At 33.9% G+C, this 16,533-nt stretch overlaps 1 protein-coding gene and 1 long non-coding RNA gene across 2 annotated transcripts in view; both read left to right on the plus strand.

Annotated features, from left to right (window-relative positions):
• LOC149540537 (SEC-C motif protein) overlaps positions 1 to 7,652 on the plus strand; it is a 67,770-nt gene extending 60,118 nt beyond the window's left edge. Inside the window, exon 5 of the mRNA XM_089801629.1 lies at positions 7,385 to 7,652. Coding sequence (XP_089657755.1) covers positions 7,385 to 7,403 — 19 coding nt within the window. The 3' untranslated portion in view covers positions 7,404 to 7,652. The remainder of the gene's footprint in view (positions 1 to 7,384) is intronic.
• Positions 7,653 to 8,126: 474 nt separating this feature from the next.
• LOC149540538 (uncharacterized) lies at positions 8,127 to 8,610 on the plus strand. Its single transcript, XR_016356413.1, has 2 exons — positions 8,127 to 8,246; positions 8,412 to 8,610. It is a non-coding gene; the product is annotated as an uncharacterized LOC149540538 (long non-coding RNA).
• Positions 8,611 to 16,533: the final 7,923 nt, after the last annotated feature.

Below are 16,533 nucleotides of genomic sequence, written 5' to 3' on the forward strand. Positions count from 1 at the left end.
ACAAAGAAAAAATAATCAATTACCTGGCTGCAACAAATGAAATGTTGCAAAAGTACCGAAATTTGCAAATCTCTTTTCTGGCAGCATCATGAATCTCCTTGTTCAAACCCATGCCCTCAAGCGTGGGTTGGGAGCCAGGAGTAGTGCAGGGCACAAAGTAACTATCCATTCTATTTTTTCGCATTCTAGGTCGCAATAGGTTGGAGTTGGACTCAGTCTCAGTATAAGAACGACTAGCACTAGCACTCGCATGAGCACTAGAACTAGGACGAAAAGGAGGCCTGAAAGAACCCTCTCCAACACAACCTATGGATGCGGAAGCTGATGCAGATGTAGAGGCGGCTACGGGAGCATGGGAGCCAATAACCTTTAACCCTTCAAGTTGCATTTTCTTATTCAATTTGTCTTGTTCAATTTTTTTTAATGCCACTAAACAAGTGCATTTTACCTCAGCAGTTTGTTGAGTGCAAATTGTAACATCATGTCTAGGTATAGCAGCAATGTGGTATTTCAATCTATAAATACCTCCAGAATTAATTTTTTCTTTACAAAATATACATTTTATTTGAAATTTGGTTCTTCTAGGAAACTTTTCGTTATATTTCCAACATTCATCTTTTTTATCCAATGCGGAAAATGAAAGCAAAGGGCTGCTGCAATAAAAAAATCCATGTAAAATATCAAAGTTTGAAACTAATAAACAAAAGCTACAAAACAACAAACCTTAGTTTGCAATTTAGTAAAATTAAAAAACATTCAAGATTTGCAAATGAAAACTAAAAAAATCTAACAAAAAATGCATAATACACTACATGCAAAAAAAAAAAATCAGCACTTACCTCTTGCAAATGAGTTGAGGAGTGTTGATATTGACTCCTTAATGCTCCCAATGCAATTTATGGCCTTCCCAGATGGACTTCTGATATCTTTGGTGCTCTTCCTTCTTGCCGGTTGGAAACCTGTGGTTTTTCTTTTCTCTTCTTCTCACTCACTTTTCTTCTCTTCTACTCATGCTCAACAATTAGAAGGCCCTTTAGGGTTATAACAAAGAGAAAAGGCTAAAAAGAAAAGAAATAAAATATGTATTTTAAAAAAAAAATTCATTGCAACTTATTGGGCTGCTGCAGCCGATTCACGATGAAGATTCAGGTGATTTTTGGTATGAATCGCCTGAATTGGCGATTCAGGGCAAAAAATCACCGATTGCGATTCACGAGGCATAAAAAATCGGTTTGGTTGAATTGTATCGTGATTCACGCGATTTTTGGGCAATTTTCATAACTATGATATGTATGTATGTGTGTACATATACATATACATATACATATGTATATGTATACACACACATATAAATACATATACATATACACACAAACATATATTATTAAACATATAATGTATGATCGTACCTAATATGATAAACATAGATCATGGCTTAGTTTGTATCATGTTAATTATGACTATCAAATATACTTATCAATCAAATTAAGATCGCTGGTTTAATGTAAGAGATAGTATTATCAGGTAAGTTCAATGAGACATGTTTCTATGTGAACTAGGTTCATGAGGAGATATGTCTCTACGGGTGACATGTCTCTACCGCATTATACATATATGAAGACTGATCTCCAAGTCATGATGAAGTACAAAAAGTAATCAATGCCAAGTCATGACATTGCCGCAATACCTATCTTAGAAGCGATACATTGTCACAGTTCATTATTAACTCATGTAGACATTGCAGTGATATCGTGCCTTCATATTGATTGATGCTATACACTGGATTGATATTGATACTTAGAGCAAAACAGATTGATATCAACTTATATCTCATTGTTTTGATATTGTTGTTATCAACAAAGAACATTAAAAGTAGTATTTGATCTGCATATATACTTGCAAAAAAATTTGAAATTCATAAGCATATAAATCTGATCAACCTTTAGATGGTATTAGAGCCAGCATAAGGAAGATCCATTTAGATTTATAAGAGATCATCTAAGCTACCTTTAGAATTCTTTATATATTCTCCAAAATGGTGAATGACCTTAGATTTGAGGATCGACTTGAAGGAGCATCAAACTTGGTAGCTTGGAAATTTAGAATAATGCTTGCCCTAAAAGAACGAGTTATAGTTATAATCATTTGTGGAAAAAGGAAACTTCTATACCTAGTGAAGACAGTGAGAAATGTCAATGGATGAAAAAGAACAAAGCCATGAAGATATTAGTGGATGTCGTAAAGGATCATATAGTTCCAGTTATATCAAAATTAGATACTACATATGACATGTTCACATTCTTAACATGTATGGGATAAATAATACGAGTAGAGCTCTTGTCTTGAAACAACAAATCCACTATGTCAAAATGAACAAGGCAGAAACTATTACATCATAAGAATAACAGAGCCAAGAGATCACTATCCACTATTGGCCACACAATTGACGACAAGGAATTAATGATGCTAGATCTCAACGAATTTCCTACATTGTGGGAAGCCTTCATATAAGGAATAATTGCTCGATCTAAACTTCCTAAGTTTAATCGTTTGAGAACTGATTGCATTCAAGAAGAGTCAAGGCTTATTACTAGAGGAATCATGTCAAACTCTCAAACTGAAGATATTCAAGTTCTAAACTCCTATGTTCATAAGAAAGGTAAGAAAGGCAACTTCGAGAGCAAGAAAGGGAAGTATTCAAGTGGAAAGCGCTCATTCAAGAGAAAGAGGGACCTATCTAAAGTATAATGCGTTAGATGTGACAAATTTGGTCATCTCGCAATGAAGTGTCTAGATAGGTCTAAACCACAAGCTTCCATTGCTGAAGTTAATAGAGTGAGCTCAGATAAGGACTTTGAAAGACTTGTGTTGTATTCAACCCTTTCATGTCAAGTAACTACCAGCCTTATTACTTGGGTCATAGACAATGAAGCATCTCCTCACATAACATGATTCAGAGAACACTCAGATAGCCTTGTCGAAGATTTAGATGAGAAGTCACCATTGTGTGTAATTCTAACTATCCTGTGAATTGAATTGGAACTTGCACTATACAATTAAAATTAGGCATCTCTCTTCAACCAACAATCATATTATTTGTACCAAGTATCAAACACAATTTTGTTTCCATTTCAACCCTTGAAGACAAAGGATATCAAATTACCTTCATAGATGGTAAAATTCTAGCCTGACCCAATAATTCAAACTTCAAGAAAGCTCACACAATTGGGGTTAGACATAGATGCTTATACAAACTTTGCACTTCTCCTTCTCAAGTCTTAATTCATGAATCCTCCAATACATGTGAGATTCGGTATAAAAGATTAGGGCATCTTCACTTTCATGTTTTACCTTCAATAGAGAAAATGGTAACAAATTTACCTAAACTTAAACAAGAACATGAAGGAACTTGCAAAAGGTGTGTTTTGGGAAAGAACACCAAAGGCACCTTTCAAAGTAGTGAAAATAGATTTAAAGATGTATTAGATCTTGTTCATTAAGATTTATGTGGACTAATGATAGTAACCTCTTTAGGAGGATTTTCGTACTATGTTATTTTTGTAGATGACTATACTAGAAAAACATGGATATATTATTTGAAATTTAAAGAGTCCGATGAAGCCCTTATGAGATCTAAGGAATTCAAGGCTCTAGCAGAAAATACGTTTGGTAAATGAATCAAAATCCTAAGATCAGAAAATGGGGGCAAAATACATCTCTAATAACTTCAAAGCCTTCTGTAATAATGCTGGGATTAAGAGGGAGTTTACTGTTCCTTACAACCCTCAACAAAATGGGGCAGCAGAAAGGAAGAATAGGACAAGGGTAGAAGCAGCCAAAGCCATGGTGCATGACCAAAATCTTAATTGAAGCCACCAGTACTGCTGTCTATATTCAAAATAGATGCCCTCACTCCCATTTAGATAACAAAGCTCCTGAAGAATCATTTACAAAAGTAAAACCTGATATAAGCCACTTGAGAATCTTTGGTTGTCCCATTTACATTCACGTACAAAAATAAAAGATATCCAAACTAGACCCTTAGAGAAAAAGGGAATATTTGTTGGCCGTAGTGAAACTTCTAAAGTCTATAAGATTTACATCCCTGAACAAATATTAATTGAACTAAGCAGAGATGCAATCTTTGAAGAAGATTTTGCGTTCAAAAGATCCAAAGAGACTCATGAAATGGATATTAAGATCAAGCGTCGTCTCAAAATATAAAAGGTCATGTTTCTATCTAGAGGGTGACTCATGAATATATGGAAGACAATAATCAAAATGAACCCATGGTCTCTACTGATGAGCTTGAAAATAGTACAGTAAATCACAAAAGACCTCTATGGGCAAGAAAGATGATTCAAGAAGCTGGAAATTATGCAGCTCCAAAGGAACTTTCAGGGAAAGAAAAATACCTCATAGATACTCCAGCTATGTGGCCTTAATGAGCAAATTATCAAATCAGAATCTTCTAATGTAGAGGAAGCTCTTAAACATCAAGTTTGGAAAGATGCTATGATAGAAGAATATTAATCTATTCTTAAGAATGATGTGTGGGACATTGTTTCTAGACCAAAAAATAAATTAGTAAATGACTGTTTCAAATCAAAGATGTTGTAGACAGCAGTATAGAAAAATATAAAGCAAGATTTGTTGCCAGAGGCTTTTCTAAAAAGGAGGGAATTGATTATGAAGAGACATTTGCTCTAATTGCTCGATACACCTTCGTTAGGGCTGTGATTTCCATTGCCGCTTCAAAAGGATGGAAAATTCCTTAAATGGACATGAGGATTGCTTTTGTTAATGGCATAATAGAAGAGGAAGTATATCTAGAGCAACCCGAAGAATTCGTAATACATGGTAATGGTTCTCATATTTGCGAATCAAAGAAGGCTCTAGAGTCTAAACGGTCTTAAACGAGCAACGCGAGCTTGGTATGAGAGTATAGATCACTATCTTTCAGGCCTAGGCTTCTCCATGTATGATGCAGATTGGAATCTCTACTTCAAGGTAATTAATGATGAAATGTTGATTCACATTCTTTATGTTGAGAATTTATTGATTACAGGGGAAGAGCGCCTCATTACCAAATGTAAACAGGATCTAGCATCTGAGTTTGACATGAAGGATTTGGGCCCTCTGCACTATTTCTTTGGGTTAGAAGTATGACAGTAGGCTTGATGGGATCACTCTAAATCAAGAAAAATACACTAATGACATTTTGAAAAGGTTCTAGATGATGGATTGTAAACCAATGGCCATTCCTATGGAATCAAACTTACGTAAGTTAAATGAAGGATCAACAAACTCAGAATTGGCAGACTCAACGCTTTATTGACAACTGATTGGATCCTTGATGTACTTGGTCAACACTAAACCAATTTGCTATGCAGTGGGTGCACTTAGTCTGTTCATGTGTGAGCCAAGGCAGTTACATGTAGTTGGATTAAAACACAGTCTGAGATACCTGCAAGGCACAATTGGCTATGGTCTAAAATATCATAATACAAATCTAAATCTACATGAATATACTGATTCAGATTGGGCTTGAAGTATAGTTGATCGGAAGAGCACTTTAGGGTGTTGTTTCATCTTAGGGTCAACTATGATCTCCTGGTTTAGAAGGAACCAATCTTCAGTTGCACAAAGCTCCATAGAAACCGAGCATATTGCAGCATCCATGGGAGCTTGAGAAGCTGTATGGATGAGGAAACTTCTTGTACGACTGTTTGGATAATCTATTGACCACCCCATGTTGGACATCCAAGGTGCCTACCCCTTGGGACCAAGAGGGTGAGTGCCCATGATTGGAGAATCATGAGAATACCATAGCCTTTCAAAACAAGGACCGGCTAGGGTAGAAAAGAGAACAATAATTTATCCCTAGGTCCAACTAAAATATAAGAATTGAATTATTGGCATTACTAGTAAAAATAGGGAGCTGGCAAGAATTAGAGGAGATTAATAACAATCTTTTTATGGGCCGACTTAGTTTGTTTCGGATTATTTAAGGGATGTTTCAGGCAACAATTTCCTAGAATAAGCAATAGCAGGGCAACAATCAATCATGGGGGGTTATATCCCTTGCAAGGGCAATGAGTTTGATGAAACGTTATGTCTCTCCCATCATGAAGATATAAATAGGAGGGAAAGTAATTTCTTGAAGCATCCAAAAAGGATAAGATCAATGGGATGAATGGGAATAACTTCTGATCTGAAATATGAGATAATTCTGATCTGCTAAACATGGAATAAGGAATTAAGATGGATCAGATAAGAGATTCTGAGTTGAAGTAATTGGAATGCAATAGGGATAAGCCTATTGTTGTTTATTATGGAATCTCCTCCAAAGTCTTTAATTTATTTCTTATTGAAATACATCGCCATTTCATCAAGGATATAGGATCAGTAATTATTAATTGGATTTTATAAACAAGCATATTAGAAACTGGCAAGGAAATATAATATGGAGATGCAGGAGTATGGGTCCCCTTCATTTGAATAAACATCCTTCGAGTTCGTTGCTTGTGGGCCAAGGGATTGGATTGACTTGGTTGGTTGTTTGATGCTCTTGGGCTTAATTCTGGAGAATAGTCTTCTGGCATACTATGGTGCTTTCCCCTCAAGTTTTCAAATACAGTTGAAGCTATAGAGTGCATGTTTGCAGTAGGATACTTTAATTATCGTTTGCTGGTGTTAATTGATTATAATTTATTTTCCTAATTTCAATTGTTGTGTGATTGACTGAAAGAATACTTAAATAAATTGTATTTCAAGATTTAGACATCTCAAAGAAGATGGAATTGCACTGGATGTGTTCTGTCTTTGTTTAGGGCTCTTGGATTTTATTTTTTAAACAGTGATGTTATTTAATTAACAATCTAACGTTTGTCCGCTTATAATGAGTGGGTATAGCTTGTAATTAATATACCCTCACAAAATCTTTCAGTGCATATAAGTAGAGTTAATTAGACTATGGCACCTGTAGTGCAATGTTCTGCAAAATTATGTTTAATCCTGCTGGATTTTCAGCTGACATTTTACCTAACCCAGAAAACTTTAGGTTATTATAGAAAGTTTAATTCATGGAAATGCACTGTTTTTTGAACTTCTCAGCCTTCTGGATTAAAGAAAGAATTTATAATTTTATATGCATAGAGATGCATTATTTAACTTTTCAATATAGTCCAGAACATGTTATGTCATTATAGGAAGAATTTATATGTATGGAGATGATCACGTTTTAAGCCTTCTGGATTTTCAGCTGACATTTTATTTAATCAAGAATGTGTATGTTGTCATAGGAAAAATTCTTATCTGTGAATGTTGACTATGTTTTGAGCATGTCTGGTTATGTGCTTTATTGTCCTGTATTTGCTTGCAGGTGCTGTGGCAAGATTTGACTTGGTCATAATTTGAGTATGATTGAGCTTACGACACATATTGTTCATATCAGGGTGAATTGGAGGTCATCCCTGGCAAGGACTTTGAAGAATCATAATGTTGTTGAAGACTTGAAATTCTTCATCTTTAAACTTGAGAAAGTTTTGCCACCCATTCAGCTTCTTTTGAATAGTTTAGTTCTGGCAGAGTATTATGAATTTTTGTTCCTTTTTGAGTCTAATAAAAGAAATTGGTGTTTTATTTTGCAATGCACTCCTGTTGATTAAGTTGCATCCACGTGTCAAAATTTCAATCTCAATTATAAGGGTAATTTAAGGATTGAATTCAAAATGCCTTCAAAGATCAAAACTTCCATGACCTTACATCTAGGTCTCTTGATTCGTTATGACACCCACAGCTAGTGATGAAATTTAAAAATCAATACAAATTTGTACTGTGCTACTTGATATGAAAATAAATGCACTCCAGTTGATTAAGTTGCATCCATGTGTGAATTTTATTATCTCAATCATAGGGGGAATTTAAGGTTTGAACCTCAAAACGCCTTCCATGACGTCTTATTTAGATCTCTTGATCCATATTTTACCCAGAATCGGTAATAAAAATAAAAATATGATACAAATTTGGACTGTGCTACTTATAATCAAAATAAATGACTGCTCTCTTCAAATCTGTATATCTGATATCTGATATCTGAATGAGACATTTCTTCTCTGGAGAGCAGATTTTGAAATTGCCACTTAAGGGGGGAACTGGCAGTTCTGAATTTCCCTCCTGCATGGATTGGTGATTTTGTTCTATCAACAAAACTGGGTAGTTTCTGAGACCTGCTACTTCCACAGGTGATTCCTTTGATTAAGTTTGTTTTTTGATACTTATGGTACATTTTTCTCTCTCTTAAATTCACACATGCTTCCCTACGTGACTGCCATCTCTCTCTCTCTCTTCTGATCATTCTTTGTTCCTGTTATCTGATAACATAGCATCATACAAAATCTATGTTCCAGGGCATTTTCAGGGCAGGGATGGTGGAAATAGAGGGTCACATTTAGGGGATAACAGCTTGAGGGCCATTTTTATGTTTGTATGTGTTAGAGAGAGAGATTATTACTGTTAATGGAGAGCACAATAACTTGACATGATGACAGCAGTATAATGTGGCAGCATTATAACAAATAAATATACAAGTTTAAAAATGTTTAGATACATGATGGTAGCAGTATGATTGTTAACTGTAGTATAATGCTAAGAAATTTATAAAATTAATTATGGCAGCAGTATAACAGGAGTATATTGTATAACAGGCACATAATTTTTGATTTCACAGGTTGAAACTTCAAATTTTTAAACTCAAAATATCAAACTTCAAAATACAAATCTAGGCTATCCATATCGTCTGAGTTATGTGTGTTTCTCTCTGGCTGAAGCTATGGTTTGTCCAATGGAAACCTAGCAATAAAGGTTTGCCTAACATTTTTTAAGATCAACGCCCTCAGTGTGTCATTGGAGTCTATCAATACTAATTATTGTGCCGATCCTAAAGTTTGAAGGCACCAATAAGTGCAACTAGATTTTTCACTCATCTAGAGTTAAGTCTATTCCTCTTGATTGATTGGATGAGGTCACAGATGGACAAATTCTTCTTTGCATCAAAGAGACAAGTGATTTGTGGAACAGGTGAATGAGAAGTTGCTTTGAACTTTGGTATATCCATTATATGAAATTCCACCATCTAATTGGACTATTATTACCATTTTTGAAATTGTGCCCTTATCCATCCTTGCCTTGGGCTTGCAAAAATGTGTAACCTTCTAGATTAAAACATTGAACAGGGCTTCAGAAGTATGGTTGTCTCCTCAGAGCCATACATCATAGGAAGGGCCTTCATAACCCCACAATAAGCAACATGATAGAACACATAGTTACATTAAAATATATAGAAGATATTAACAATATTAAAGTTTTAAGTAAAACAAAAATATGATAAAATTAAATAAAATGTTCTTGGTTTTGTACTCCCAAATGTCCGTAAGTATTTCTTTTATTCTGCCTTTGATTCAATGTACTTTTTCCACTCTCTGCAAATCATCATGGATTCTGGTGCATATTACAAGACATCCTCCCCAATACAATAAAATAGTGAACACATTTAGCTTCAATTTGTATAAGGATTTTGTTCTTGAATGAAAACAGAACGAAGTTGGATGGTTACATATAAACATTTGTATATTTCTAGGCCATTGTTGTGTTGACATATTTTATTTTTCCAATGTCTTTTAATGAGTTATTCAATGTTAATACACACGGAGATCAAAAAATATGTTTGTAAGGACTCTCAACAATCCCAACTAACTAATAAAAATGAATTGGATCCAATTTTTGCTATGGCCTTCAAGTGGCTAAACTGTTAATAGATTTTCCTACATTTCCCAAAGCAATCAATCAAGTATAAATTAACAAGACATTTGACAAGTGCCTTATATATTGTTCACCAAGATGCAACCTATTTTTTCTGGGGGGAACATACGAGGGTCTAATTGCTATCGCATCTTTTAACATCCATGTGAAATAAGGGGAGTGAGTTTGATGAAATGGAATGACATTGATATTAAAGAATTTAGCCTTCCAATTGTCAACTTGCTCACATTGTTGTAATTTCAATAACCCTACCATTATATATTTCTCACAGTAGAAATGGCCTTTCTCTTACCTCTTATATACTATAGCCAGCTAACATGTTGGAATACAATCCATCTAACTTATTGGGATACATGTCACTGCTAATGGATTGCAATGCATGGAATGAATATTTCTAGTAATTATAGTAGATTTTTCTCTCCAATTAGCTTTGCCATTTCAATCCATTCTTCCAATGATATATCATCACAGCTTCCAACTCCACGTCTGCTTTGTAATGTCCCCTTTCCGGGTCCATTATGATTGATGTCTTTAAATCATTTGTAATGTTCATAATAGTCATTTTAGATATCAAATGATATTTAATTATTTAGGTTTATGATCAAAGGTTACAAATGTTATCCAATTTGCCTAGACACCATCTATGACTCCCTCAAAGTTTATAGGTCAGTCCACTTCACGAAGATTTATAGAACGCTGACCTCTACTTACAATTGGGATAAGATCTAAGGATTAGATTTATGCAAGCTTCTCCTTGGTATCATTACATATTTCCTTTCATAAATCAAATAATAATTTAAAAATTAATTTCTATATTTTTATTCATAATTATTTATACTTTAGGCTTGATATAAGACATTTGATATAAGTAAACAATTATATATATATAAATCATTTATAATCACATTTACTTCTCAATTATAATAGTCATTAATAATATATATTTATATATAATTGAACATTTATCATGTATTTAAATAAATAAAGATTGACTAAATCTTATTAATATCTTTCTGTCTTACTAACAAATTGGAAACATACCTTAAATATTTCTTGTTCTTTTGTTTTTTATCACTTTAAGTCTAACATGGCCCTCACACCCTATAGTTTCGGCTTTTTCCATTTCTAAGTTTTATTACTTGTAACTCCTACATGAATTGTATTTCCTTCTCTTGTAATCCATGTTTTTTTCTTGATATTTAAGATGCTTTTTGGTGGTTATGTCTTCCAACTTTCCCCCCTGATGATTTATGTTATGCATATGTTGTTCTTTTATTTATATTTGCAAACTCCCATTTATGTATGACATGTCTCCTTTCAAGCTCCATTCTCTCTAATGCCTCTATCCCCAAATGATGGGTTACTTATACCCATTCATAGCTATTTGGCCACGTCCTTTCATCCATCTGACGTGTGCAAGTGACTCACCATCGAGCATAATGTTTTAGTTATTTAGTGTTCTTAGGAAATAAGATAAGTAATTATTGATATTACTAAGTTATGTTTATTTAGTGCATTTAGGAAATATGCTTTTGAATATGATAAGTGATTAATTATTTATTACGTATATTTAATATTAATATTTAGTTATTTATCTAACAATCACTATATTTTAATCATTTAGGCAAGAGCCTACAACACACCGGTAACTTGAGCCTCTCATATGGGAGGTCTTGGGTTCGAATTCGCTTAACACATAAAATAAATAATTACAACAAATAACAATAATGAATATAGACTTAGGCCGTTTACCGATAAAAAAAAATAAAATAAATTTTAATCATTTAATCAATGTTTTTATATATTGATTTATTTAATATATATTTATCTACTAATGGATATTTTTCATTTTTATTAATCATAAAATAAGTAAAGAAGTATTACAATTAGGGTCATTACACACTTTCAGTTGATAATTGGTATACAACCCTACCCTAGCTCTTATACTAATCAATTTTGCAAACATGAAACAATTAGTGCTTGCTGCCCATTGTAATTTTACCCTTATTAACTCTTAATAATTGATGGCAAATTGCAGTGAAGTCGTTTTAGGGTTTTAAAGGCCTTTTGCAAAATTTCTGAAGAAAGAATAAAGGGCATGTAAATTAGGTTTGAGTTGTTCAAATAGGACTTGTATATAAATTTTTGAAAGAAAAACAACCTCCAAGGCTCCTCTCAATTACCATTCTATTTACTTCTCACAAACCACCCCTTTGTCATCACTGTTGCTAGTGCACCTTTTTAATGTTAGAGATGTTTAAGAGGTTTGTAGTATTTGTATGAGTAAATTGAAAAAAAAAAATGTAATTATAAAATGCTCAAAACCCTAAATGTTTGAACTGAGAAATTCTGACCAATTCAAGCTATGGGTGTAGTATATTGGGTATATCAAGATAGTTTTTAGTAGCTTATTTATCTTGATGCTAACCACTAAGGCTATAGTGGGTTGCATTGTTCAAATTTGTTTTTATAGGTTGGGCATCAAGATAAATCATTGTTATGAACCATTACCTTAGGATCTATACAAATAATCATGTAAAATCTAAGAATGAGAGTTTTTTAAACAAAATGCATATTTTTTGATTTAGATAACTTGCTCAACTATCAAGATATGGATGTCAATAATATGACCTACTACAAGGGGCAATATGGTTGCACAGACTGGGAGCATGCAAAGATTCATTTGAAGAATTTGAAAGTGGATAGAAAATTTAAAGTGGGGCCATTATAGGATTTCTTTGCTACTGCTACTATTTTTCGTTTTAGGGGTTTTTGGCCCCCTCTCTCGGATTTGCATGCTTGGATCTTTAAAGTTTGGGAACCAATCATTGCGGATTTAGTTCAGATTTACCCTGTAGCAAGGGTTTTTTTTATTGTCAATTTTGCTAATGCTGATGACAAGAATTCCACCTTGTGCCGTGGTTTCTCTTGGGAGGAAAGGTTCCCCCTAATGGCCAAACCTTGGTATCCGACATTTAATCTGATTATTGAATCCTTTAATAAGATTCTTTTTTGGGTTAGGTTGTCAAATCTTCCCCTTCACTTAGGGATTTCTTATTGGTTGATTTGGTCTCCTCCAATGTCTATAGGACAACGTATGCTCGCATCCTTGTAGAAATAGATCTCTAAGGGGCTCCCTACTATGTTGGAGCTGGCTTCTTCATGTGGTTCTTAGATTCAACTTCTTGATTATGAAGGTATTCCCTTTAGGTGTAAGAAATGTCATAAAACCAACCATCTCGTTGCTCAATGCTCCTGTGACAAGGTTAGATCGAAGAAATCACCTTCTTAGTGGTTTGGGGTTTCGGATGATCACTATACGGTTCAGAAAGTTGCTTCAGATGTGGATGGGTTGGATAGCTCTTCTCATATTGATCTCACTTTGGATGAGGATTCTATTGATGTCTTTGATGATTCACATGTTGTCCCTACGAAGGGTTTTACTCAAAATGTTGTTGCAAATTCGTCTCTTGCTGTTGACTCTACTGTTTCGGTCCCTTCGACAATTTTGAATTAGAATGTTGTTGTCCTTTCTGTTGTTGACTCTGTCCTGAATATTGTTTCTAGTGCTTCTACTGCTGTGGGGGTTAGTGGGAATTGGCAGAAAGTTGTGCAGAAGGTGGAGGATGGTTGGACTTTAGTTAAAGGAAAAAAAGAAAGACCTCCAAACCTTCTTTTGATATGTCTTTACGTTCTCAAAAGATTGGACCAAAATGTAAATCTTGATGGTCTGTGGACTCTTGGGCTATTTGCCCTCTTGTTGGGAACTTTGGTGTCCCTCTAGTTTGTTGGGTGGTTTTTCACAGTTGTTTTAAGATTCTCATTGTTATATCTTTCTTGTCCCTTTGTACAAGGTTTAGGCTCCTTTCAAAACATGTTTTTACTTAATCAAAACTTTGTGAAAGGCCTTGTTACCACTATCACTGGTGTAGTTGATGTGAGATGTGTAGTTGTATGAATTTAACATTGACAATTTATGATGAAGTTTTAAATGAAATTATAGGAATGTGAAAGTTGGATGAGTTCACTTTTTACTCACCAATCAAAAATGTCGTTAAGAGCTTAAACAGTTGCCAATACGTGCTTAAAAAGAAGTTGAAGAAATACAATTATTGATGTTTGATAGATAAATTATTGTTGTTATTGATGGGAGTGGAGGATAGTATAACTGCGTATACCACAATGGGTAATGTGGTAGAGTTTAAGTTAGTTGGCAATGTCAGCATGCCAAGGGCCTACATAACAAATATAGAAATTTGTAGTAGACAAACAAGATACATCTATATTGACGTTGTTCAACATGTCTACATTGCACTTGTTGAGGCCAAAACCATTGCCAGTAAGAGCACACGTGATATTGATGAATTTATTACCATCAATGCTAGGATTAAACCACAGATTTATGTTGCTTTAGGACTTCGTGATATTCATAATGTTCAAAGAAAATATTGCTAATATTTTTGTAGATATAATCAGAAAAGATTCCTATCTCATTTAGCCTGGTAGTATAGACACAAATCTGTCTTCAATATTAATGATAAATTCTTCTATTAATTAAGTAGTTATTTTTACTCATTTAATTAATTAATTATTAAAATTTTCTAATATTATATCATTAAATTACTTTTCCATTTTAATCCTTTAAATCATCTTATCATCAAAACCTCATTTTATCATCAAAACCTCTTGTGATTTATTTGAATCCTTAATCTACCTAAATGCATGCTATCTCTAACATTTACCATTTCATAAATCTTTCTATTTATAATGCTTTCATTTTCAACTCTTATCAAATGTGGAATAAATTGGTCATCAACCACGTGTAACTATGTTCCTTTATCACACATCTCTTCTACCAACTTGATCTCCCCAAGAGGACAGCTATAAACGTATCCAACTCACATTTAGAAGGCCTCTTGCATCTTGGTTTATTTTCGCATCTTTAATTCTATTACATTATCAACATCTCTTTGACACGATCTAGCATCATTTTACATCAACTTCTATTTATAATTATAAAGTGTAATTTGATTTATTTTTTATGTCTATTTTCGATGGACGTGGGTATCCTCCCTACAAACTACTGTATAGTTTACCAATTTTCAAAAAATTGAAAACATCATGGATTTTTCTGAAAATTTCAGCATTTGATCTTTATTATCTGCATAGTTTGTAGTCGAAAACAACAAAACATTTGAAAAAAAATCAGTACATTTTCGTGAATCTGGAAAAAAAAAAAGTTTGACTTTGTTTTGTCTTTAGTACATTTTGTCTCGAGATTAGCTTGTGCCATTTTCAATTCCTTCATTCTGCATTGCCTTTTGTGGATATTACTTTGAGAGCAAAACACAAGATCCTACTGATAGGAGGTGAATGGAGTGATGTTGAATGCATTTTGTGTGTTTTGTTCTACATTTGTATGCATTCGAATACTTCATTGTTGAATGCTTGGAAGAGGTTTTGAATCTCTGATCCATACTTTCATTTTTTTCATCTACATTGGCATGCCAGGTGGGACAGGTGAAATTTGTCCTTATGATTTTCGCTTGATTATTGAATGTTTACAAGTTTCTAATAAGGTCGAATGCAAGAATGTTTCATATTAATGGGTTCAGTGTTGGCTGGTCTACATTCTCATATTATTAGTTTGCACTTTATATTTATAAAGTAAGGTTCTGCATTAGAGTTGCGTTATCTTTGAATTGCCTATTAATGTCTACGTTATAAATTTGCATAATCTGCATTACCTTTTGGACTTGCATATTTTTCATAATCTGGGATTGATGCTCTGAATTTTGATTGATATGATCTTCTACATTGATTCTATAAACATAATTCTGTGGTCTGCAACCATATGTTTCTATTAGTCATATTCAACGTTTGGCTTATTGTGTTTTGACATAACCATTTGTGAGGGATGTCGATTTCTCATATGTAAATACATGCTTACCTAATAACTGAGTTGAAGACATAGAATGGTTGTCCTCTTAATTCTTCCTGGAGATTCGTGGAGTTTAACATTTTCATTTTGCACTTTTTGGGATCAGTTGGAGGTTCCAAATATTTGGTTGAACTTTGCGGTTTTCATGCCTTGTTGCTTCTGCATTGCATATATATGGAATTTTCTGTTTTCATGTGAAGGGAGAAGCTTCATGCTGGGGCTTTCTTGAGGGCATTTTTCTTTATAACATCTACCCTGAAAAAACATGATATGTTGCAAATATTTTTGTCTCTCCTTTGGCTTGCTCTGTCTTGTATCGCTCTTGTTCAGTACAATTCAACTAAATTTGGAATTCTGAGCACATAAGATGGGACGCGGCTATCCTCCCTACAAACTACAATTGACCAATTTTCAAAAAATTTAAAATCATGGATTTTTAAATTTTTTTTTGGCATTTGATCTTCATGATCTGCATGTTAGGAATAAGGTGTCTCAACCTTGGATAATTCCTATTCTTATTATTTGTTTTGTAAATATATTTTTTGCAAATAATGTAATTAAGCATGAGTGTACATGTCTAGTTGGCATGTTGATGTGTCACTCCACTTACATGTGTCGGCATCTTGAATTGTATGTAAGGAGATCATGGCTGAAACGTTTATGACGGATTCCTATAATGCGTAAGAGCTATCTCTGGAAGATTCAATGACGGGTGACGACGTGAAGACATGTGGCAATTGATCATTGAGTATTGTACACTCGAGACTCCA

Source organism: Cupressus sempervirens, chromosome 9 (genome assembly GCF_028749045.1).
Source record: "Cupressus sempervirens isolate cs-2001-9-10 chromosome 9, ASM2874904v1, whole genome shotgun sequence".
Classification (NCBI taxonomy): domain Eukaryota; kingdom Viridiplantae; phylum Streptophyta; class Pinopsida; order Cupressales; family Cupressaceae; genus Cupressus; species Cupressus sempervirens.